Source organism: Meleagris gallopavo, chromosome 10 (assembly GCF_905368555.1).
Source record: "Meleagris gallopavo chromosome 10, MGAL_WU_HG_1.1, whole genome shotgun sequence".
In the NCBI taxonomy this organism is placed as follows: Eukaryota; Metazoa; Chordata; class Aves; order Galliformes; family Phasianidae; genus Meleagris; species Meleagris gallopavo.
This window is the reverse complement of record NC_139413.1, coordinates 3,981,648-4,005,145: the sequence shown is the minus strand read 5'-3', so window position 1 is coordinate 4,005,145 and position 23,498 is coordinate 3,981,648. Positions and strand designations below refer to the sequence as shown.

General features: G+C 46.8%; 1 protein-coding gene across 11 annotated transcripts in view; it reads right to left on the bottom strand.

Annotated features, from left to right (window-relative positions):
• Window positions 1-4,786: 4,786 nt before the first annotated feature.
• The window catches only part of RASAL2 (RAS protein activator like 2), a 154,123-nt gene continuing 135,411 nt past the window's right edge, over window positions 4,787-23,498 (bottom strand). For 6 of the 11 annotated variants that reach the window (XM_085232359.1, XM_085232362.1, XM_085232363.1 and 3 more), the window contains 9 exons: window positions 23,135-23,371; window positions 22,280-22,481; window positions 19,534-19,733; window positions 18,217-19,078; window positions 14,830-14,964; window positions 13,555-13,757; window positions 12,971-13,058; window positions 11,567-11,597; window positions 4,787-9,584 (listed from right to left, as the gene is read on the bottom strand). In XM_085232359.1, the coding sequence (XP_085088485.1) occupies window positions 9,442-9,584; window positions 11,567-11,597; window positions 12,971-13,058; window positions 13,555-13,757; window positions 14,830-14,964; window positions 18,217-19,078; window positions 19,534-19,733; window positions 22,280-22,481; window positions 23,135-23,371 (2,101 nt within the window). In that variant the 3' untranslated portion in view covers window positions 4,787-9,441. The remainder of the gene's footprint in view (window positions 9,585-11,566; window positions 11,598-12,970; window positions 13,059-13,554; window positions 13,758-14,829; window positions 14,965-18,216; window positions 19,079-19,533; window positions 19,734-22,279; window positions 22,482-23,134; window positions 23,372-23,498) is intronic. The other 5 variants (XM_085232360.1, XM_085232356.1, XM_085232361.1 and 2 more) reach the window with 3 other exon arrangements.

Below are 23,498 nucleotides of genomic sequence, written 5' to 3'. Positions count from 1 at the left end.
CTCAGACAGTCAGTCATTATTTAAGTATTTAGAGACCAAAACTAAATGAAATACTGTGGAAGCTGTGTGCAGTCTTAGTGATGATGCCAACTCTCCCAAGGAGGAACCACAGCTAGGCTGAAATCATAGGTCCAAGATTTCCTCCCTCCAGCTGCTGGGGTGACCTTTCCCTTGAGAAGGGCAGCCAGGTTGCCAAGAACTGCACTGGGCCAGCTGTAAATAGAGCAGATGTAACATTGTTGGACTCCTCCACATTCACAATCAACTGATGTGAGACCTCCAAGCTGCCATTTGGACGAGTCCACCAGAGCTGCCCTTACCCCAAGCCCATCCTGCATGTGACCACAGTCATCTGCAACTGTCCTACTGGATGGTATAAAATCTTCATTGTCAATATAAAATTTCAAACTATTTCATTGCATCCCGCTTTGCGTTGGTGGGGTCAGAACCCAAAGCACTGATTTGCTGACAGCCTGATAATCCCACAGCCAGCCCTACTACCTTCATGCCAAATTGCAAATCACATAATTGAAGCAAAAGCCATTTTAATTGTTTAGGATAAGAAAAAGGCTAAAAAGGGGGGAAAAAAAAAACAAAGCAGAAGGGCATGTGTGAGAGAATGACATATATCCCACAGGCTTGTCCCAGTTAGAGAGAATAAATCTGTATCAGCACAGTGACACAACGGCTCCTCTGGGTGCAGTCTCATTTCTATTCTTGCCTTTGAAAATCCTGTTTGTTACCCAAAGGCAAAGCCATGCCTGGAGCTGGGACTGCCACCCAGCTCCTTGTAGGAATGACTGCAATTTACTTTCGGGATCCCAGCAATTAGTGGCTAATGAGATAACTTTAGTAGTTTCTAACTGCACTTGAAAAGCCAATGTCAGCAATGTAACCTTAAATGGCTTTTAACCCAGGATTTCTCATCTCTGGGATAACTGATGCTCGCTCCTCACACTGATACATGCTAACAGCAAACACAGGAGCTGTGCTAACACTCAGCTTCTGTCACTAACCAGAACAGGAAATGCTTTGCATACAGGTGGGAGCATTAATGTTTGTGATATTATGCTAACTCTCTAGGGGACAGTCATTATGGCAAAAAAACACAATCTAGCCCTTCAGGAAAATTTCCTGGCAGCTGTTAGACCACCAACGCATTGGCAGAAGTCTCATAAAAACACGTCAGCCGTGATTGAACAGAGCATTCCTGTGCACGCAGTATTGAACAGCAAAAGGGATCCAGCACATTGCCTCCTTCTATCTCTCCATTTTAGGAAGGAAGCTTACTCCAGCATCACAGTTGTCAAGTCAGCAGTTGGGGCAGATGGACTTTCCTTTTTCAGCTCCATATTTTGCCAAAGCCACGATCTGGAATCTGCCCACAGGGAATGGATTTCTTTCAAGAAAAGAAAAAAGCCCACAAAAAGCCACCCATGTTATTGAGGGAGTAGCAATTTCTCTGCCCTTCAATCAACCCCAAAAGAGATGTGCATACTTTATAGGATTTTCTAGCTTTATTGGTTGCTGTAGCAATGACTTTTTAAACACAGCCCTGTAAAGCACAGATCTTGGCATAGCAGGGAACTACCATTCACAGTTTCCCAGTGATGGAGAAAAATCTGAAAGAGAGCCCTTCACTTAATCCGAGTTATAAGAGTTTTGATCGAGTCTGAGTTCTTCAATGATTCCTGAGCCTAAAAGACATCCAGCAACATAAAACAGCAGTTTGTGGTGGTTTCTGGTGCTAACAGGAGAAAGTATATCAGCTCTCCTCCTTCATTGTCTTTCCTTCAGGGCAGTCCTGAAGAGAGTCCTTTGAAAGTGCTAAAGGAACCAGCACATGCTGAGATTTTACTGGAGAGCAAAGCTTTGAACAGTGAACACGGACTGTTTAACCACACGTGAGATAAAGGGAAAAAGGCAGCATGTTCGGAGGTACAAGGTTATGTGCACTGTGGGGCCAAAGGGGATGCTGCTGCTGCTCCCAGGTATTCCAGTGAAGTTGGAAGCAGAAGTTAATTCCCTGACAAAAGAGAACTGAAATCCACCCATCACCTTCAAAAAGCCTTTACAAAGCAGCTTTTTACCGGACATTCCTGGCTAGTGTCCCTGTAAGGACAATTCCTCCTTGCTGGCTCTGCAAATTGACTTTATGCACAGAAGTCAGCTGCTGAATGTGCACAGGGTGTCAGCCCAGCCAGCTGCCAAGCAGGGGAGCAGTGCCTGGGGCTCCAGCAGGAAAGCTCACCCTCTAAGAAAGAGAAAACAGCAGCTAGCGAATCTTCCCTCCTTCCCCTAGCACTGTGTTCCAGATCAGGAGATGTCACGAGCTGTGTGACTCTCAGCAATTCTTTGATTACATGCATTGGTGTTATCTGTTTGCAAATACAGTGAGTTCCACTGTAAAATTCCAAAAATTGATTTTATCCCATGTGATTCTAAAAATTGGGAGAATATAAAAGAGTAGTGGGCTTAGGGAGGCAAAACATCCCTCCCATCAACAGAACAGCCACTCCTACAGTAACAATGCACAAACTGTTTTCAGGTAGGGTCCAGGATGAATAAATGCAGCTACCACTTAGCTGTAGTTCTTTCTCCATCACTGCATGCAGGACTTCCTGCTTGCCAAGCAAATAAGAACTGCTCTCAACATCTGTATTCTGCTGCAAGCAGAAGCCTGGAGAGCAGAGAGAAGGAACGGTAAGTGTCATTCATCTCTGTACAGCTCGTGTTTCATTCTGCATTAGCTTCTGTCATCATCTGTCGTTTTTCACTGACAGTGCCAACACCATTTGTCCCTCAAGATCCCTTTCTCCTCATTATTAAGGTGACTGCCCTTATGATCATACAACAAAGCTAGGAGAACCTAGAGGTGTGGAGAACCTCTATCCTGAGGGCCCTGCTCCTGCCAGCTACACTGGAGCCTGCAGTATTGATAGTAATTTCTCTCCTTCAGCCAAAGCTGCTCTGCTGTTGAGCTGGGCTGACTCAATATACTGGAAAGTGGGTTCAGGTCCACAGAACTCACATTTCCAGTTGCATCAGCAGATTACATGTTCCCATGGAGCTTAGTACAGACGAGGTATTCATTCTCCTGCAAGAAGAACTGAGGGGAGCCAGGCTTCATGTCTACAAGCAAGCTATTTGATCCACCTCGAAGAGCAAAAAGCAGGAATTTAATACACCTTCTGGAGACATGAGGACATTTAATCTGTGGGACTATGAGAACGGTGAAGGATGGCAATGCGAGATGGGTTGTAGTAAGAGCAAGGACTCTTCTCATGAGACTAATTATCTCAGCGTAAGCAAATTGGTATTCCACCTGCTAATGGATTTAAGCAGCAGCTGCTGCTTACTTAAAGCAGTAGCACACATTCTTGCACATGGGAAATCATCATCAAAGGTTTCACACTTGCATCCTTCAGGCAGGAGGAGGCTTAGGGGGGAACTTCTTCAGAAGAATCTCCCAACTGGAGCAGGTGAACTACAGGAGTGCTGCAGAACCCCACACGTGTTGTCCAGAACATCTAGAAATGAGTGAAGAATTTGCACAATTACATAAAGGAGATTTGCACAGTGGAAGTATGGAGTACATCCAAGGCAAATCAGAATCAAACACACAAAGAAGGATGTAACACTTCTCTCAGTTGCTTTGGGACAGACATAGAAAAGCCTGGACTTCCTACAGCTTTGGCTGTGTTTTCCTATTGCCATCCCAACTCTCTATACAGTGCTCCTGCTCTCCTTCAGCTTCCTCCCCCTGCTTCACTCATGCTGCCTCCTCCCTCCTCCTAGCCCTGCCTTTCCCTGCTCATCCCTATCCCAGTTAGATTTTCAGTTCCCCCATCCCAAAACCACAACAGGAAGCACAATACTGACTGACAGCCCCACACCAAGTCTACATCCCATCTTACCCCTTGTCTCACAGGCCTCTGTCTGTCCACATCTTGGCAGCTGGACCTGCCTTCCCCTGTGGGCACTGCTTGGAATGGCCACAGGAAAGCAGGAAACTCCTGGGTGAATGCTGACAACATGGACAGGACACGGGTGTGGGAATTTACAGATGCATCTTCTTCAGTGCTGTTGTTTGTGCTGCCCTCATGCCCAGAAGCATGCTTGGGTTCTGTACCAACACGCAGGAGACAACCCTTGGCATGAAAAACTTACAGCCTAAGCAAGAACAAGGCAGAACATGTAGGGGACTCAAACAGAACAAAGTGCAGGACCAGGGCGGAGGTAGACAGGAGCAGATGGAAGTTGGCTGTGCGTGTTTTGCAGGCTGCAAAGCTATGGAAAAACAGAGCAGCATGTTAAAAAAAATAAGAATAAAAAAAAAAAAATTAAAAATTACTAGCAATAATAGATTTGCAGATTTTACATTCAATGATGGTCTTTTTTTCTTTTACTATAACAAAATTTCACATACAAATGAAAGGATAAATCCAGCACCTGACATGAACCTGTGACTAAACATTCCTCTGCATGCCCGCAGCTTTGGGCCGGTGCACGACAGCCTGGAAAACAGGAATTGAGCAAAAAAAGAAGTAGGGCTGATCACATTTATGTTGTCAGCCGGAGAGGCGGAAACACATTAATTAATTCCAGGTAACTCTTTTCATTGCTTCCTATTACACACAAGAACCCCGTGCCCCAGAGAAGCAGAGCGATTCTCCCTGTCTCCACAGCCTGTCGCTCTTCCCTCTGCAGCACCAGCTGCTTCCTGGCAGTGGGTGGCACACGAAGAGCAGAACTTGAAAGCAGCACGTGTTTACTGAGTCCAAACTGTTTAAAGTTAAAGTTTATTTGTATTCTTTGTAGGAATATCAATAAAAGACCTCAAATGTATCTATATCTGTACATATTACAAGAACCTTCAAAAATTATTCACAGAACAAAAATAAATCTTCTTTAGAACAAACCCAGGCAATGAAATGCAGAAATGGATCTCAGAGACCAAACAGTCCAGTGCTACTAGCATAAAAATACGGCTTGAAAAAACAAGTTTATTACTTCTTAAGGTGTACTTTGTCGAAATAAAAAATAAATTATTTAGAGCTATCATTGCAAAACAGTTCTGTGTAATAACATTCTTATTAAGGCCCTTGAGACAGAAAATCTATTTTTACAGGTAGGATTCCTGGCAGCCATGACCTGCAATGATAAGCTCTCTCTCCTGGGAGCCAGCTGACTGTAGAGAAGGAAACATCTAAGAGCATCAGCCTAAATTTAACCCTTTTGCTCTGTCATGCTCAGCTGGATGCTGTGGCTGACCACGCTAATGCAAGATTTTATTATTATTTACACTTAATGGTTCAACTCGGACAGGACTTGTTCTCCATAAAACGACACAGAACACAAGCAGAATTCATACACACACGGCAATCTGAGCACACAGACACTGCTGGCACACTCCACAGGCACTGCTGTAAAACTGACTGACTTCAATCATTGAGTTTGCAGATGAAGTTAAAAGCTGCTGGTTAAAGAAAGCATTAAAACATGAAATTAATATATGGTGGAAAAAAAAAAAGCCTAAGCCAACCCAAAGTAACTGCAAGAACAGAGAGTAAAATCCATTTCTCTGATGGATGGATACAGAATTTATGACTGATACCCTTCATATTCTCTAACTAGAAAGCATACACATCCCTTTCCATGGTGCTCTGGATCTCCTGCTTAGATTTATTCCACTGCAAATGAAAGCTGTAAGAAGTGGAGCTGTGTGAATCTGCGCTTTGACATGTAGCTGCCCATTTCCAACGCACCAGGGATATCACAACTGGTACTTCTGGATGTGAAATCTGCCTATTTCCCTTACAAAAAGGTGAGAACTCCTTGAGCTGCAAAGAACGGGCATTCACAGGACATGGCCGCGCTGGCTCCATTGTGAGTGGCTCCGTGGTCTGGGAAGTGTCCTAGAACAGCAATGAGTGATGGCCAACAAGGGCTGAGATGGGGAACTTTCCTGCCCCACACCTAGAAATGCAAGAGTATTACTCTGACAGCTTTTTACATTTTATTACTTCAGCTGTTTCTAAATGACAGCAGCAGTTGCTCTCAATAGCATTAGCTAAGCCTGATCAATTTGCTGGATGTATGAACCACAGTCTATAATGCTTATCATCACATTTTTTCCACTGTTTACCTTTTCACTCATTGCTGGAGAGACCCACTGGCTGTTAGTCACAGAACAAATGAGATGGGGCCCAGCTGGGGTTCTTGTTCCAAAAGAGACAGAGCTTTTTGGCTGCCACGTGGTTCAGTATCACTTGAATTTTATCAGACTGGACAGAACAGAAGCTGGCATTTTCACATATTGTCAGCTTAAAGTAGCTTAAAATTTCTCTAGAAAGCTGCTTAGCGACAAATTAGGAGAGACAGCTGCCTGCAGAACTCAGGAACATAACATTTTGTATTGCAGCTCATCAATTTTAGTCTTGCAGCACTGTGAGTCCACAACCTTCACTCCTTTCTGGTCAACAGGCAGCTTCTCCTCCGTACAAGGAGCTAGAGGAGTACATTTTGCACTTTGGGGTAGAAATGGAAATAGAATTGAATAGCCAGTCCGTAAGTTTAAGAAATGCACACAAGAAGGTACATTATTCAGAATGATACACCCCAAATAGCTCATGTATCAACAGGTATTATTTCCCTTCTATAGAAACCAGGACTAAAACCTTGCCCCTACTGCATTTTTCTGCAGAAACCAAAGTGGACTGCTTGGAGTCTACAGCACTGAACCATGCAGTTCAGGCAGCAATTGCTGACGGAAGACTGGAAGGCTGGGGAGTTCTGCTGCAATGGATTTCTCAAATTCATGTTAGACAAATGCTGTCAGAATGACATACCCTGCTTCTGCCTTGCTCTAGTCAATGCATTCACACTTCTTGCTCTTCTGTCTCAGTCACAGAGCATCCCTGTGGTCTGCACTGCAAGTTAAATGACAAATAAACATGCCCACCTGCAAAGGCTACTTTTGGGAACAAACTTCCCAGGACCAGCTGTGAAATTACAACACACAGCAAAGGGGAGATGCAAATCACACACAAATACTCAACTAAAAAAGGGGTTGCTCTTGTAAAAGAGCTACTCACAAGACACTGGATAGAGTGCCTACGGCTGTGACGCATAGAGGAGGAAGGGAAGGAGAGAGAACGGAAGGGCACACTTGGAGGATCAAATCAGAGTCAGTGGTGACCCAGAAAGGGAAGACAATTCTGAAAGTACTGAAAAGAAATCACTTCTGAGCACCAAGAAGCAGACAAGGATGCTGTTGGGCCTGTAGGACCAAGTCACATTCGGCAGCCAGAGAGAGGCATTGATTGGAGAGAGCTGAGCACTGAGGATAAACCCCAACTCACTGCAGACAGGTCTCCTTCAGATGTAAGTGATAGCATTTTCCTTCCTACAGTGCAGGGGATGTGGTCTCTATGCACCCATGGTTAGAAATGTAACATACTTGTATGGCAGTGTTTAACTTAAGCATCTCAACTCACCATAACCAAGGTAGAACAGTTAACGTTCTGTGTTACAAACTGAAGTTTGCCCACAGAGATTAATTTATTTGCAAACAACAAACAAACTCCACAAGAGACACTGAATTTGAAGCCTCTGTATTGCCAGTCCTTCATGTTGTCCTTCATGGGCAACACGGGCCATCTCAAGCAGTTATGGAACTGACTTAAAAACCTCTACATTCTAGAGAATCATAAACTGAGGCCAGGAAGGATAATCAGCTCTGACCTCCTCCTTGTCCCAGGCTACACAGTTTCAGGCAGATACCTGAAACATTCATCTCATTGTCTTGCTCCTTTTTGCTAGACATAACCCAGGGCACCCTTGTGGGGTTCCAACATCAACTTTTCCAATTTCCATAACTTGTCTGAATGGTGAATCACACCTGTTATTAGCATCCCCATCTAATTCAAAGATTGCTGTTGAAAAAAGGTGTTTAACCTTTAGAGATTAGGGGCTACAAATGTGTATCAACAAGTGGAAGCGAGGAGTCACACACCTCTTGACTTCAGTCTTTTAGGTGGACCTCAAACTAAGTATTGGGGCGTATGATGAAATAATGAGAACTGAGAATACTGTAACATTTGTTTTTCTTCTTTTACCAGCTGACAATCCGCCACGAGAAGGTCACTTTGAACTTGTAATGATACACACACTGACGTACAGCCTGTAAATACGCTTCAATGAAATGCAACTGAAAATAATTAGAGATGAAAGCTAAGTCAGAATTCCTTAAGAAAAATAAGAGTGTAAAGAACTTCAAAACAAAACCCTTAAAAATATCCAGAGAAAGGCAAATTTCAGTGGAAATGGAAGCTCTTGCCTTTACTTGGAACTAAATTGGCTAAGCTGGTGGCTGAAACAGCGAAAGTGAACAGGACAGAGTTGAAGAGATCTGCTAGGAAAACAGAACTCTACTGGCTGGGCACGGGCGCCCTTTGGTTAGCCCTTTCCTCAGAACATTGACCTGACTGCTCCTGATGGAGTGCAGGGAATAACTCAGGGTGTCACTGCATGGTGCACAAAGTAAAGACTGGATTGAAATTAAAAAAAAAAAAAAAAAAAAAAAAAAAAAAAAAAAAAAGTATTTACAGGTCTGTGAATTCCCAAAACAGAAAATACAAACTGCGTTACAACAGGGGTAGAAAGAATCCTACCTTGAAAACTGCAGATTCCCTCTGTCTGTTTGCTGGGAAGCTTGACTGTGCAAATGCAAGGAGACAAGATCACTGCTCCTAGATTTTACCTTGTTCAGAATTTTGGTTATAGCTGGAACCCCACCAAAAGCAGGTACAGGAGCCAGCAAGAGCCAATTTTCTTGCTAAAACATTTGCTATTGAGTTGGCATTCGGATAAAGGACAACTAGAGAAGAGAGGGATAAAATCAGAGGATGAGTTTTGTTACAGAATTCATTTCACTGCTATCTCACTCCATTCATGCACTTGCATCAGTCAGCCTGATATATACAGCTGCTATCTAATGTAACCCACAGCTCAGCTCTCTCACCCACAACACACATGCACTCACACTCCCCTCTTCCTTCTCCAAGGACTGCAGTGCTTTCAACAAGAGGAAAAAAAAAATAATAAAAATAGCAATAATTAAAAAAAAATCTACAGTATTCACTTCCTTTTGGTATATTACATCGGCGTTTTCTGTACATGACCCAGAGCTCCCTCTATTTACACAGTGATATAGAAGGACTTGTTCTCGGGAGCCCGATTCTCCTGGCCTCGAGTGGGGAATTAAAGCCCCACTCAGAGTTCAGAGTTCTTTCTTATTTTCTTTTTATTAGCAGCAACATGTAAACCTGGCGGGGAAGAGGGGCCGTCGGTGGAGTTTCTCGAGTCCGCTCCCTCCTGCCCTTCTCCTGGGAAGATGGCTGGCAGCGTCTGCCCAGTTAGCAGCTGCTGTTTTTGAATTCACCATTCTCCGTGATGGAAAGCTTGGTGGGGTTGGTGGGGGAGATGCCATTGCGGACTTGCATGCTGTAGCGCTCCTTCACCTGCGTCAGGGCACTCATCAGCCGCGTGTTGGCAGAGTCCAGGGACACGATCCGCTTCTCCTGCAACAAACAGCCCACAGCGTCAGAGCTCCTTCACAAACAAACAGCCTTTGCCCCACAACCTGCGTTACGGGCCTTTTCCAGGACCTGGGGCCGAGACAGCGTCTCCGGATGATTTCTAGGCCGAGGCAGCTCAGCTAACATTCTGTGGTATGATGGGATGTCTGCCTCTTTCTGTTTTCTTGGGCTGGCGTGGCCTCGTGGGCTGTGCCCGTCGGGCCCTCCTGGCCTTTGGCATGATGGAAGTGATGGTGAGTCGGAGTTACGTGGTGAGATCTCTCCAGACAGCCTCCAGCCGAGGCAGATGGAAATGCAGCGTTTTGCCATGGAGGGGGGAGGAGGCGGGCACGGGTGCTGGCGTTAATAACAATAGCCAATATTGCCTTTTAATGCATTAGAAAAAACAGAAACAGGCAGCAGAAAATAAAAGTGGTGGTTTCATCTGGCAGAGAAAAGTGCAGGTGGTATCTAATGGCCATCGTCTCTGTAGTTGGGATGGAGTGTGCTCAGAATAAACCGATGGTATGTTTGAAATTAAATGGGAAAAAAAAAAAGCAAATGACGGCAGCCTGCGGTCACCAGCAGGAGTGAGGGTGCAATAGCAACACAGAGAAGCAGCCAAAAGCTACAACTAAGGGGTTACTCGAGGTGAAGGAGAAAGAGGGCAGTGTGGGTGGAGGGGGAGATGCCATGGACAGAACACAAAGAACAAACACTGAACACACACTGCTCCTAGACCCATTCCAGCTCGGAGCTGCTCCCGGGCTCTACTCAATCCTGGGTTCCCACATCCCAGTTTTGGTTCTTCCAGCCTCCGCTTTTAGCAAGAGGAGTCACAGAGCTAATGGACATATACTGAATTTATCATAAGAAACCCTAAAAACCCATCAGCAAAACCCAGCCTCATAACAACTAGATTAGATGCAGTGGGATACAGCACTAAAGGGTCAAGCTAAAGAGCTGCTGGCGCAATTAGAAATGGCAGTTTTCATCTTCTCTAAAAAATAAATTAAAAAATGCAGCCACACAGAGCAGCAGCAGAAATGGCAGCAGGCCCACACGCTGTCCGTGCTACCAGCTGACTGTGTTTTTCACTCTGAGAAGGAAAAATGACTAACTTACTTGAATGAAAAAAGTAGCACGTAGGAACTCTTCTCTGTCCAGCCCATTGAGAAACAAAATGGAAGGAAAACGATGTACAGGAGGCACAAACATTAAGGGACAGTTCAGGCAAACTGCTGAGGAGATGTAGGTGCTACAGACAGCCCCTGGAGATCTTCATCCCAGCACAGTGGCTGCGTGGTACTGCTGTAATCGTGCCTGCTTTTCTCAAGGGGCCTTCCCACAGGGGCAAATGGTTGGGTGCAAAAACAAAGCAGAACGTAACTACTGCTTACACTGCAGCCCTGGAGAGACCAATCTCTGTACTGCAGAGCAAATGGAGGAGGCAGAAGTCAATAAACAGGAAGGCAGGCTGCAGCCCACCCAGCACCCTGCTGCTTCCCCTGAGCTGGGAGCACTGGCCATGGAGGAGATGAGGGCCTTAACCTTCCCCCGTGCCAAAATAAATCCTGTGAAAAAAACAACTGCCTTTGCAGAAATGTGCTCTTCAGCAAGTGAAAGCTCCTCCTCCTTGGACTAAATTTCCAATATATATATTATTCCAGTAAGCACTTGGAATATGTACTTTAAAATTAAAATTTCTTTCTCAGGAGTGTCTTTACAGATTGTTAAAAGTGAAAGGCTGGTGATTTTCTGGCACTGGTGAGTGCTCTGTACCAGTCTGCAGGCAACCTACGTTTGGAAAATGAGCTCAGTGAGTAAAGGCATCTCCTCACTGGAAGGAAAACACAACCTATCCAACACATCTAACACGCAGGAATTGGGCACAGGGAGTGGGAGGAGCTGGAATGGGTAGGAGGTCAGTGCACTGGGCCAGGACTGGGTGCTGCTCAGCTAGAGAACTGATTGGGTTTACTTGCCTGTTTGAATTATCTCATTCCCATTAATGACCTGTAATTCAACACAGCGAAGATGTCACTTGCAATAGCAACTGGGCTAGTACCCTCTGCAGCTCCAAGGAGAGTGCTGCCAGACCTCTGCTCAGTGGGGGCTCTCAGTCAGCCTGGAGGGCCTCTGGCACTGCTGTCCACAGCAGGCACTGCCCAGAGCTGGTGTGAACAGTGCTGAGGACAGGGCTGCCCTTGTGCTCTGGGTTGTGTTGGGTGCTGCATCTGAACACTAAAGAGCTAAATCCTGAAAGGCATCTTGTAGTCATGTCATTAAGCACGAGAAACCCAGGTTTACTTGCAGCAACCTCTCTTCAAACAGATGTGATGAGCCAGGTTCCAACTCCACTCCACAAACTACACGTGGTAAAGAACTCTTCTCATCTAGTCCCTGCTAGATCCCCGTACCAAGGGAATCACAGGCTATGAAAAAATCTTCCAGATGTGACTTAGATGGATTGCTATGCCACTCAGAAAACACGTGGGCTCCTCTGGTGGACCTGTTCTGAATCTAGCTTTAACAGCGTTCAACTGAGGGAAACAACATCCTGGAACAATTAATTGGGGTTATTCCTGAAACAAGGTAACTTTGAAAGATTATCTATTCATAAAGTTTATAGTTGAGACTACTGAAAAACCCAGGAGCAGGAAAGACATCCTCCAAACACAGCGTGGCAGGCAGATACCAAACCAGTCTCGGGCTCTGTTGGACAGGACAGGCTTTGCTCTCTGGGATCAGCACAGACACCGAAGAAAAGCTGAAATGATCCCACACGATACACCCACATGCACTGCCCACGAGGTCCCAAAGCTAACTCGTGGCAACTGAGACAAGCACTGCAGTTTGTGGCAGAGGGGGCATTTCTCCAAGACTGACGCAGACAGTCGGATGGGGTGAAATGCCACATATGGGGTTACGTTGGGCAATGCTCCATGGCAAGCATTCTCTTGTCTTCACAGGAACGTTCAAAGCCGTGCTTTTAGCTCGCATAGCTGAGATGCATGCACATGGCAATCCAACTATGCTGGTATGAAGCACAGCTTCTCCAGAGTTCCCAGGCCCACACTTGGAACGATGTCTACACAATGCACCACTATTCCTTTGCCCCCCTGGGATCTCATAAAAACAGGAAAGATTTTGGAGAAGCAGTCAGTCCTGTGATTTGTTGCCAGGCTTTCTCAAAAGCCAGAGTCAGACAGTGCAGTCTGCATTAATTAAAAAACACAACTCTCCTAGAAGGCAGTAGGTCACATGTGCAACACCATGAGCCAACATTGGCTTGGGAGCTAGATAACAACATCGGGGCAAGACGATAGGAGAAAATAATGGGTTCTATGCACAAAACACTTAGCCCTTGGGGATCCTGAGCTCCTTACCTGTGCATCAATAATTTTCTGCTTTGCATCAATGACAGCTTGCATCTCTGCATGATCTTTCTTCAGTTCCTCTTCAACTGCCATGAGCCTGACGCACAAAAAGAATTATAAATTAGGACAGTTCAGCATTATTCCAGAGTGTTTGAGGTACTCTGGCCTCTTGGTTTGACTTCTCTGATTGTCCTGGTCTGCAGGAAGAGAATTCTGCTGCACTCTAGGAAGGTTACTTACTCATCTCATGCTCCCAACTGGCTAACCCTGGTACCTACAAAATGGACACAGCCAAAACCACAACTGTTCTGGAGAATATAGCCTCAGTATTGATTCCAAACAAAGCAAACAGACCAGTTCTAAGTACAGCAGAGACTAGCATTACAAATTCCTGAATCTATTCCTCTACTCTCTTGGCAACCTGAGGCGAGTTTCCATATCCATATCTCAGTTTTTTTCACTTCCAAGGCAGGGCAGTACCACTCCAGAGCTGTCAAACTGCCCATGCAGCTCTCCTTCCTTAGTGTCAGAGAGAGCATAAGGCACAGGGGAGCTTCTTGCCCTACACAGTTCCAAACTCTCCCAAGCCTCACCTGCTGATAATGCTTTTCATCTGGCTGTCCTTCTCCTCCTGTTGCCTGCGCAGTCTCTCCTCGCTGTCCTCCAGCCTGGACTTGTACTCCATCAGCAGCTTCTGCATTTGCTGCTCCTGCACCAGGAGCCGCCGCTCGTACTCCTCCAGCCGGCGGCTCGACACTTTCAAGCGCTCCTTCAGCTTTGCTATCTCTTGTTCGTACTGCAGGCAGGCAGAAAGAAGGGAAGAATCAGCGAAAAAGGGGAAAGGAAGAGATCAGACTGTTATACTTTTCTGCTGCTGTTTAGGGCCGATGCTTTTTTCATTAAGAACACAGCCATGGAAGTAAATGACAAGCAAACAGCTGTGGCCAACCACTGACAAAGGAGCGTGGAAGCTCCCATTCAGCATTATGCTATTGCCACTCTGCAGGACGTCATGCACAAACTAAGCATCAGATGGCTCTGACGTGGCTCCTCAGTCTGGGCTGGTAACATCCCCAGTCACTCCAGACCCAAGGAGTTCCCAGACAGATGCTGCTAACAGCAGAAATATCAAACACTGGGCTGCTGCAGCACCCCAACAGCGCATTCCTCAGGATGAAGGCATGAACCGCTTGTTCCAGGCTAAGGCAACACATATTGCTCACAAGGCTGAAGTTTTGTCCTTCCACTTCATATTGGATAACCATTTCTGCATTGGTACAGAAATACTGTGCCATCTCATTGACAGGTGTCCACCTCAGGAGGAGCCCAGGACAAAATGTGAATGCTGGTGAATCTGAATCTACTGGAGGAGTGCTCTTAACCGAGACTTGCACAATCACTTTGCAAATCCTGAACTGCACTCAGTTGGGATTAACAATCACGTTGTTGTTTCTTTTTCAAATGGAATGTCACAATGACTAAAAGACTTCGCAAGCATAAAAAACCAGCAGTATAACGCAGCTCTGATGTTGTCATCAAAATAATAACTTCAGCAAGATCTACTGCACTTACGCAGTGTGACTCATGATGCAAGCAAACGCTGAATACCAGCCTGTAATCTGTGAGCCCTGAGCTATGTCCACGTGCAGCGACCTGATATGTTGCAGCCTGGAAGTGTGCTCATCCACAGCATGGCACCGTGCCTCAGAGTGTGACAGCATGTGCAGCACGAAGCCGTGCCCACTCAGCCTGGTTGTTCTGAAGGTATGACTGGCATGGCTGCAACTGTCAGCTGCTCTGCACCCGGCTCTGGGATGGGCAGGACCTGCTGGCAGCCCTTGCATCCGCCCATACAGAATGAAAAGTACCTTCTCGGCATGCTTGGCTTCATCTGGGTTCTGCTCTGTGTCCTCCTCGACTTCCTCGTACTGCCCGTTATTGAGGACCCACGCTGCTGTCCTTTCCACTGGTGACATCGTGGCCGAGTCCACAGGCGACTGGACCTGCAGCAGAGACACCTGTAAGCATTTTTTCCAAAGAAATCACACCCAAATCAGCTCTAACATAGTTTATTTGGAGGAGAAAAACACCCATGGATCTGTCAGTCTCCACAGCTCCAAAACTTCTCTTGCAGAAATACTTCATCCTCCCTGAAATCTCTCTAAAACCAACACCCTTGAGAAAAAATATTCCTCTTTGTCTAGTTGAGCTTCTCTGGAAAAAATCTCATTTCCAGATCCCATTCACATCCGTTTCCCCCCTTTGCTAGACTTTCAATAGGATCTTCTCAATGTGAGGTTTCCCTCTTGCAGAAAATAGAGCAATGAACCCCGTGTGCAGCTGGCTCAGGTCAGACAGGCAGGGGCTGGTGAAGGGCGGCAGAGCTGCAGGCAGAAATTTGGCTGGGAGACAGCGTGGTGGTACTCAGAAGTGCCGAGAGGTGTGCCATTAACATGGGGATGCCTATCAGATTTCCGAGGGTTATTGCAGCATCGCACCCAGCCACAGCCATGAAAGGGACCCAGGGCCAGCAGTGCTTACCAGGAGAACTCTCTAAGGGAACCTGGAAAGGAAGCTGCAAAAAGAAACCCCAAACTCTCCATCCGGCCGGGGGAAGCTCAGTCAAAATTCCATGCAGTTCTCACGGACAAAGACAAGTTTATAAGCCCAGAAATTAGCATAACTACCCCTGAAAGAGCAACACTGTCTCTGGGTTTTGAGAAATGTGATAGACCAAGTTTTTCCCCATCCGTGGCTTCACTTCGTGCCCAAGCAGGCCGCCTCCAGTTGCACAAAGTGAGGGCTGCTCTGTGGTGTGGCCATTTAGAGGTCAATGTCTCAGCGAGGAGCTGTGTGCTTCCAGCAGCCACATTCTGAGAGCTTATGAAGAGCAGGAGGATGGCGAGCACTTGAGATGCTAAAGGTTTATGATTTACAGGAGAAAAAAAGAAATGCCTGCTAGGAACCAATTCCCCTCCTTGCTCCCTCCCAGAGGAACACGCTGACATTTCTGTTCCCACCTACCTACTAAATGGAAATGGAAGGCAAAAGCTGACCTCTCCCAGCAAACAAAGGGCCTCGCTCTGCATTCAGAAACAAATGGGACTTGTGGAGAACAGAGTCTAATAATTATAACGCCCACAAAGCTATGCCTGGAAAGAACATGCCCAACGTCTCTTTTTGCTCTTTCTTAAATTAAATAAGAACAGAATTCCACAACACGATTTGCAATTAAAAGGATGCAGTGGAATTTGCATTAAAAAAAAAAAAAAGTTGGCCTCTCATTTTGGCACACTTCAAGGCACTTCGCAGGGGTGTGGGGAAGGAAAGAACAAATTGATTTCTCTAAAGTAGGAGCAAGTACTGCCGTGCACCCAGTGCCAACAATTAGCATGGGAAGGAGAGTGGAAGAATAAACAGATGCACGTTGCTCCAAGGGATGGGGAGGAGCCCGCCCTGAAGCCAGGCATAGCTGCAGGTATTGATGCAGCCATGGAGCACACAGATACCTGCAGACACACCACTTTGATGCTAAACAAGGACAGGTAATGGATTTATTTAGGACAGAGGGAAGTCATTCCTGGCCTGCACATTTCCTACCGTCTCTGCACTAGGCTCAGTTGTACTCAATGTACTTAACCTGTCACCCCATCCATGCCTGAATGTGAAACAGGCACTCAAAATGACGCAAACGCAAGCACTTCAAACAGTGAGTAATTACGTTTCTGGTACGAGCAACTTGGCATGGCAGCCTTTGCTTTGTGATTCAGTGCTGCTGATCTCGTACCTCAGCTCTGGAGCCCTGGTTGCTCTTGCTTCCCAAGCAGCAGTTAGACTGCCTTCCTTTAAACTGCACCATTCAGGGGAGTTTGCCAAGACAGCTACGCCAGCAGGACAGCAGCAAAGCCTCCAGGAGCCTGTGCTGGCAGCAAAGTTCCTCTGCCAGCTTTGCCTTACAAGCCCAAAGCTTCCCCTGCACAACCATGCCTGCAGCAGTGCTTCTGCTCCTGCAGGGATGTAGCTGCATGGGCAGCACAGTGCAGCCTCAGTGACTGTGACTTTCTGGAGCTGAACTCCTCCCTTGTGCCTATGTGCAGAGCAGCATCCTTCACAGAAGGTCTTGTGGGACATTTAAACGTCCTTCGAAAGCAGGTCAGGTAAATCAAAGCCCCACGTGTTTACTCCTGCAGTGACCACAGAAGAATACACTCAACCCAAGGAGCAGCACAGGTGTTGCCTTGGAGAGCCTCTCCCTGCCTAGCCATAGCTATAGGACGTTCCTGAAACCAACCACCTTCCCTCTGACCCACAGTCAAGACACTTCCTACACTCCCTGTAGCGTCAAGCATTTAGATACTTCTTTTTCTCTTTAACATTGCACTGATTTAGCAAATACTTTTCATTCACAGCAAATCACAACAGGATATTTTTTTAAGGTTAAGGGAATGCCGGCTTTCTGCCAGGAAAATCCTGATTTACAGCTGCCTACCAGCAACTGATAAAACGCATTAGGAATTGGTACACGAAAACACTCCTTTCCAGAAAGTGTTTGCATTACTCACAGTTTGGGATGATTAATGAAAAAGCACTATTTATTTGGGCCAGTGGTAGGTTGGTGCATCATGGTGAAATGCAGGTCTCTCCACACTTAAGACACCTCTAATTATTTATTATTTTGGCAGCACTTTATTCCAGGAAATTTAGTCTTTGTTTATTCCTCTGTTTTTAGGTAGCTACGCTTTTAAATTTGCACCACAGGGCAAATAAATTCACCCCTGGCAATCTGAACTACGACTTAGAACAAAGCTTCTGCTACTTTATTATGTGGGGAAATGTTCAAGTTCTGTTTCTTTCAGCAGGCGTGCTGCTGCCTTAGTAAACGAAAAACATTTTTGTTAAGCTTCTCTACAAAAGCATCCAGAATAATAGGTAGACTAGGTCTGCCGGGTTTGTAATGGTAACAAGTCGGCAATTTGTGGCCAGTAGCAAGGCTAAGTGCCACTGTCAGCCAGTATGATTCAGCTAATTTAGATCACAGAATAGCTTAGGTTGGAAGGGACCTCAAAGATCACCCTGTGGGCTGGCTGCTGCCCAGCTCAGGCTGCTGCCCAGGGCCCATCCATGGCCTGGGGCACCTCCGGGGACGAGGCACCCACAGCTCTGGGCAGCAGTGCCGCACCAAAAAGCTTTGATGGTCAATGCAGTGATCAGTTGAATACCAGAGCACAAAAAGCCTGGGCAGGGACTTTCCTTACCTGCTGCGTTTGCTGCCTCTGAATGGCCCTCACCTTGGGGACAGGGCTCTCCCTAGAGGACGAGGACTGCTGCCGGGAGCGGCTGCCGTTCTGGACGGGCTCAGTCACCACAGCCCCCGACACGGCCGACATGCTGCCCGTGCTGCGCAGGGACGCGCTGTGCGGCAGCGACTGCGGCGCTTTGGCCCTGGCCCCTAACCCAGCTTGGTCCATTTTGCGGATCTGCGCCTGGCTGCTGCTGTTCTGGCGGGGCAAGGCGATGGGGACGTGCTTATCTGGGACCGTGTGCCGCCTAGAGAAGTCCTCGCTCTGCGTGCTGCGCTTGGTGAAGTCCTCCATGCTGCTGTTGCTGGGCCCGCTGAGCTTGAAGTCTTCGCTGTTGCTTCGGCTCCGGGAGCTGGCAGTGCTCAGGTTCTCCAGGCTGGAGTCCACGGAGGCCTTGGGCATCGGCGCGGGCGGGTTGTTGAGGTGGTACACAGGGTTCTGGAATGACAGAGGCTGGAGGCTGCCCTGCTGGTTCAAAGCTGGGTGCAGCGGCCTCCTCACCTGGGGAGCGCTTTGGGGCGTGCTCTGAGTCTCCCACAGCTGCTTGATGTTTGCCACTTGGGTGATGGAGAGCTGGCTGCCGGCCAAGCGCAAAGGCACGTCGTGCATCATGGAAGCGTGGTCGCTGTGAGCCGTGTGGGGATCCTGCAGGTCCATGAGGGAGATGCTACGTCCGTTGGGCAAGATGCTCTCCCTTTCGTCCTTATCTGAGTAAGTCATGCTCTGGGTGGATGCCTGCTGAACCAACAGCAAGGTCTTGCCCCTGAAATATCCATCTATGTTTTCCTGGGTTGGAGACTTCAGTTTATGCAAGTCACTGTGGAGCGGAAAGGAGTTTGGTTAATTTTTAAAGCAGCCACGACCCTCAGAGATCTGTCCCAGAGAAACCTCTTTACCTCATTCAAACCTCCCCTGCACTCCAAAAGCTTCAAGGAACTGGATTTCCTTTTATGAGCTCTCCGTGTTCAAGTCAGAACACAGCCTTCCTTAATTACCACTTGCATCTTTGAAAATTAAGCTCGATTCAAGAGCACTTCATCTTTATTTCTCACAGGTGGAACACAAACCATTCCCACCAAATCCCCCCCTTACACACCTCCCTTTCCAGCAAGACTTCAGAGAGGTTCCCGTTCCCCTTTAACCCCGCACCAAAGCTTTGCACAGCTCAGAACCCAACAGGAGCTGTGTGAAGCTCCCACAGATGTACTGCGGGCCGGTCCCTATCAGCTCCCCGTGCCCCCAGTCTCCCCTCGGGCTCTGGCTGTTACATACCCATCAGTGGGGTCCTCGAATATCTTCTGAAGCCCTGAGGAGAGACTGCCACTGACGTTTGGACTAGAGCTGTGCTCAGTGAAACGCCTCAGCTGCTGCTGTATTGGCGTAGGGTTGGTCATTGATTTGGTGATGTCAGCAAGAATACGAGGAAGAGGTCCCAGTTTTGCCACGGTCGCCTGTAGGAAGGAATTTTCACCCTAATTGGACAACAAGCACCGCGACATCCGCCAGTTTTTGATAACGATGCACAGAGGCGGAGGGGTGGAGGTGGAAGGAAGGAAGGTGGGTGGTTGTGTGCGGGTGTGCCAGGACCGTAAGGCAGTGTTACGGAGCAGGGTGACCACGGCGACGAGATGGATGGAGGAGACGAAACGGGGTGCAGCAGACATTGAGGAAAGAAAAGGAAATAGAAAAGAAATTAGGATTGACCTCCAAAAATAAAAAAAAAATAATTAAAAAAAAATAATCATGCTCAACAAAACAGAACTATGGCCATTCCAATGCAAAACTCTCATGCAAAGCAAACTAAGTCCAGGCTGGGTGAGGTCAAAGTGAAAACTATGGTATCTATTAAGGGCATTTGCAGACTACAGATTCAGCTGGTGGGGGAACTTTCCAGGCAAAAGGTGTCATGTGGTGAAGGAAATGCATGCCAACAGACAAAGGGGTGTGCGGCATTCACGGGGATCATGGCAGGACTGCAAGGGTTGGGGGAGATGGGAAAAGGGAAAGTTTTCATTTGCCTTTTGGCATCCTGCACTGATGCCAAGTACCGTAGCAACTTGTTATCAAAAACTAAGGCGTTCTTCCCTACTTAAGAGTAACTTCATGAAAACATCAGCGATCCTCATCCCCACATTATCACATCAGCCTGGGATTAAAGGTGTAGACACCCTTTGCTCAGTGCTGGCTGGGCCTAGGGGAGGGCAGCCGACCCTGGAAGGCTGCTCATTCAGCCTGCCTCTCTTTCCCTTTGGGTCACTGGCTATATCACCCGTAGGGCATCTTCAGGCTCGTGGCTCTGAAGGAAGAAGGGGAAATGCTGGAGGTTTATCATTAGGTAAAGCCCTGCCACAAGAACCGCTCCCTTCAAAGACATCCGTATTTTTCCTGCAGGCAGATATTCAGTCAGCTTGACTCCAAGGAGAGGTATCTTTACAGACACTAACACCCAGCACTACTTCTGTGTCTATTAAAATCTCAGAGCTGACTTCTCTCATCGTTTCCCAGTCGTTACCTGCAGTAAAGCAGCACTGCAACATAACTTTATACCCTTGATTCTTCTTTTAGCAAACCACTGTTAGGACAGATCTGTGCATCCAACCCACAGAAAGAGCAAAGCAGATCTGCTTTGGTGGCCCAGCCAGGTGTGCCTCTCCTCTGCATTTACACCATCTGCATTGCAAGAGCAGCTCACAGGAACTGAATGCAAGGATCCATTTGCATTTCTAAAGACTGGAGCTGGGTTTCTCTTGACCTGACACCCGACTGGCACTCACAAGTTCACCACAGCCTAGAGAAATGGAGGAAATGATGCTTCTGAGTGCTCCCTTTCCTTGTTTTCCTAAGGCTGCTGAGCTGCCTTTAGAGCAGACCTTAACTGCCCGCGACATTCTGAACGTACGCTGTGTGTATGTATGAACTGAAGGGGCAAACAAAGCCATAAATTGTTAGCAAATGACTATTAATACGTATTGTCTTTTCAAGACAAGGACATTTCTGTTCACTCTGATGCAACAAGCTCAGATTTTTTCATTTTTCCTTTAAAGAATGTACTGTGAAGAAAGAGGTACACAACAAATCACTGTTTTGGCAAACCTGAGGGTAATAAAACAGGAAGAGTGCACTGCAACTCACCTCACCTCTCCAGTTTCAGAAGAAACAGAATGATATAAATGGAATATGGGCAAAATAATGCACCTCTGAAGTTAAAACATGGAATAGTTCCATGGAAAAAAAAAAAAAGAAAATGAAGCACAGCTTGGCTTTTCTGATCCTTATCAACTACCTTTGTTATCAAGGTTTTAATGATTTGGGATCCTGGAAAGCCACGCAGCAAACAAATGCCTCTTCTCTTTCTACAGTTAAATGGAAACGATGCTTCCTGTTGGCAATGAGCATCTGTTGTGATCAGCAGAACGGAGTCTGGAAAAGGCATCCGACCCCAGCGTGATGCAGAGGCAGAAAGCACCTTGCCTTTGTTACAGGATAAAGCTGAGAGTCGAACCAGCTCTTTACATGGCATCCTCTTACCTACTAAAACCTAATCTGAAGACTGCAGAAATGAGACCATCTCAGCTGGCTTTGGATCAGGAGTTGAACATGAACGGTTCTGCCTGGCCAGCACACTCCTGCACCAGAGGAGCATCGACAAGGGCTACAAGATTTTCACTTTCTGCCCATACACCCTCCTCCCTCCCTTTTTCCCAGATCACTTATGAGGAACCTGGCTGCTCAGAGAATTCCAGGCCCATTTTTAAGTGCTGCCTTCTCCACTTTTAACATCCAGCCTTACTTCAGGCTCTGCAAAATGTTTGCACTACTGCAGGAGCCAACCACTTCACTGATGAAGAATCAGAGAAAGAACAGTTGTGAAATACCGCTATCACACATTCCTTTCTGAAGCTGTTGAATAAGTTATCCCCAGTGCAGACTTCAGCTGCTCCCTTGATGTTTCCCAGTGTTTACAGTTGCTATGATACAATCGCCGGATTCACCCTCCCAGGCCTCCAGCCTGCTTTACCTTATCAAGCTGGGACACAACCTCCCATAAGAGGGAATGCAAAACTGAGAGCTCTCTGCCCAGGTCGATATAGCCCTCAAATCCAGGCATGTTTGAGATGGTATCTGGATTAGAGATCTCCAGGAGAAATCGCTTCATTCCCCCCCACTCATGTTCCAGAAAGTCATTCATGAAAGCCATGTACTCTTCCTTGTTACCAAACCTGCAAGAAAAAAGAGTGGGGGAACATCCAGTCAACAACTTCTGTATAAAATACAGAGCATGAGTGCTTGCAGACAGTTATTTACACGCTTAACTTTAGATCTCCCTTTCTAAAGAACGGATCTGGAAGGAAAAAAAGAGTGGGGGACACCATTTAAGAGATTCACTGCTTTTGGCCATGTTTAAACACCAATAACTCACTGCTTGTGATACAAACAAGGGGCTCAGCCCATCTCTCCCTCCCACAGCAACCTGTTTGCTCCTCTCCTTCTCTGCACTCCCTTCCCTGCAAGAGACATGCCCTTGTTACCATTCAGCTGGGAATTTTGGAGGAGGAGAGGGGGAAAGTCAAGTTCCTTGGTGGGAACAGTCTTTTGAAACAGAATACACACTATGTGCTAATGCACAACTCTCTTCTTGGATTTATACGGTGTCCCTCTACAATTCAACACAGCCCAAATCTGCATGTGAAGAGGCGTCCCGAGGGGAACAGGCTTCACATCTAAGTGAGAACTTTCTTCCATTTCTAAAGCTAACTTCAACCTGCTGTGTGCAGACACCCGACTACCAAGCCCTGCTCTCCTCACTCCACTGCAACCTCCAGTCGCTTGCAGCCCTAGGGGCACAGACTTCAGTTTTACTGTCACCACCTACTTAGCAAAATTGGCGAGATTCTGAATGACTTTAGCAATAAGTGTGAGCGTGCGCGATGTCCGGTCGTCGGGATACTCCTGCATGAGGCTGAAGAGGCTTGGAGACATGATGGCGGGGCACAGGAAGCGGAGGAACAGGGAGGCACTGATCAGCCGCTCACTGATGTCCTGCTTGCCCCTGCTCAGGCACTGCTGCTTCCAAGATGCAAACACCTCCTTCAGTTCACGAGGGAACACGCTGAAAAGGAATAAACCGGGACGTAAAATTGCACGGGCAATGAGATACAGCAAATTGAACTGATGATCAATCACCTGAAACAATTATCTGTGAGAAATTGTAATCGGCTTTATTTATTGTCTCTTGT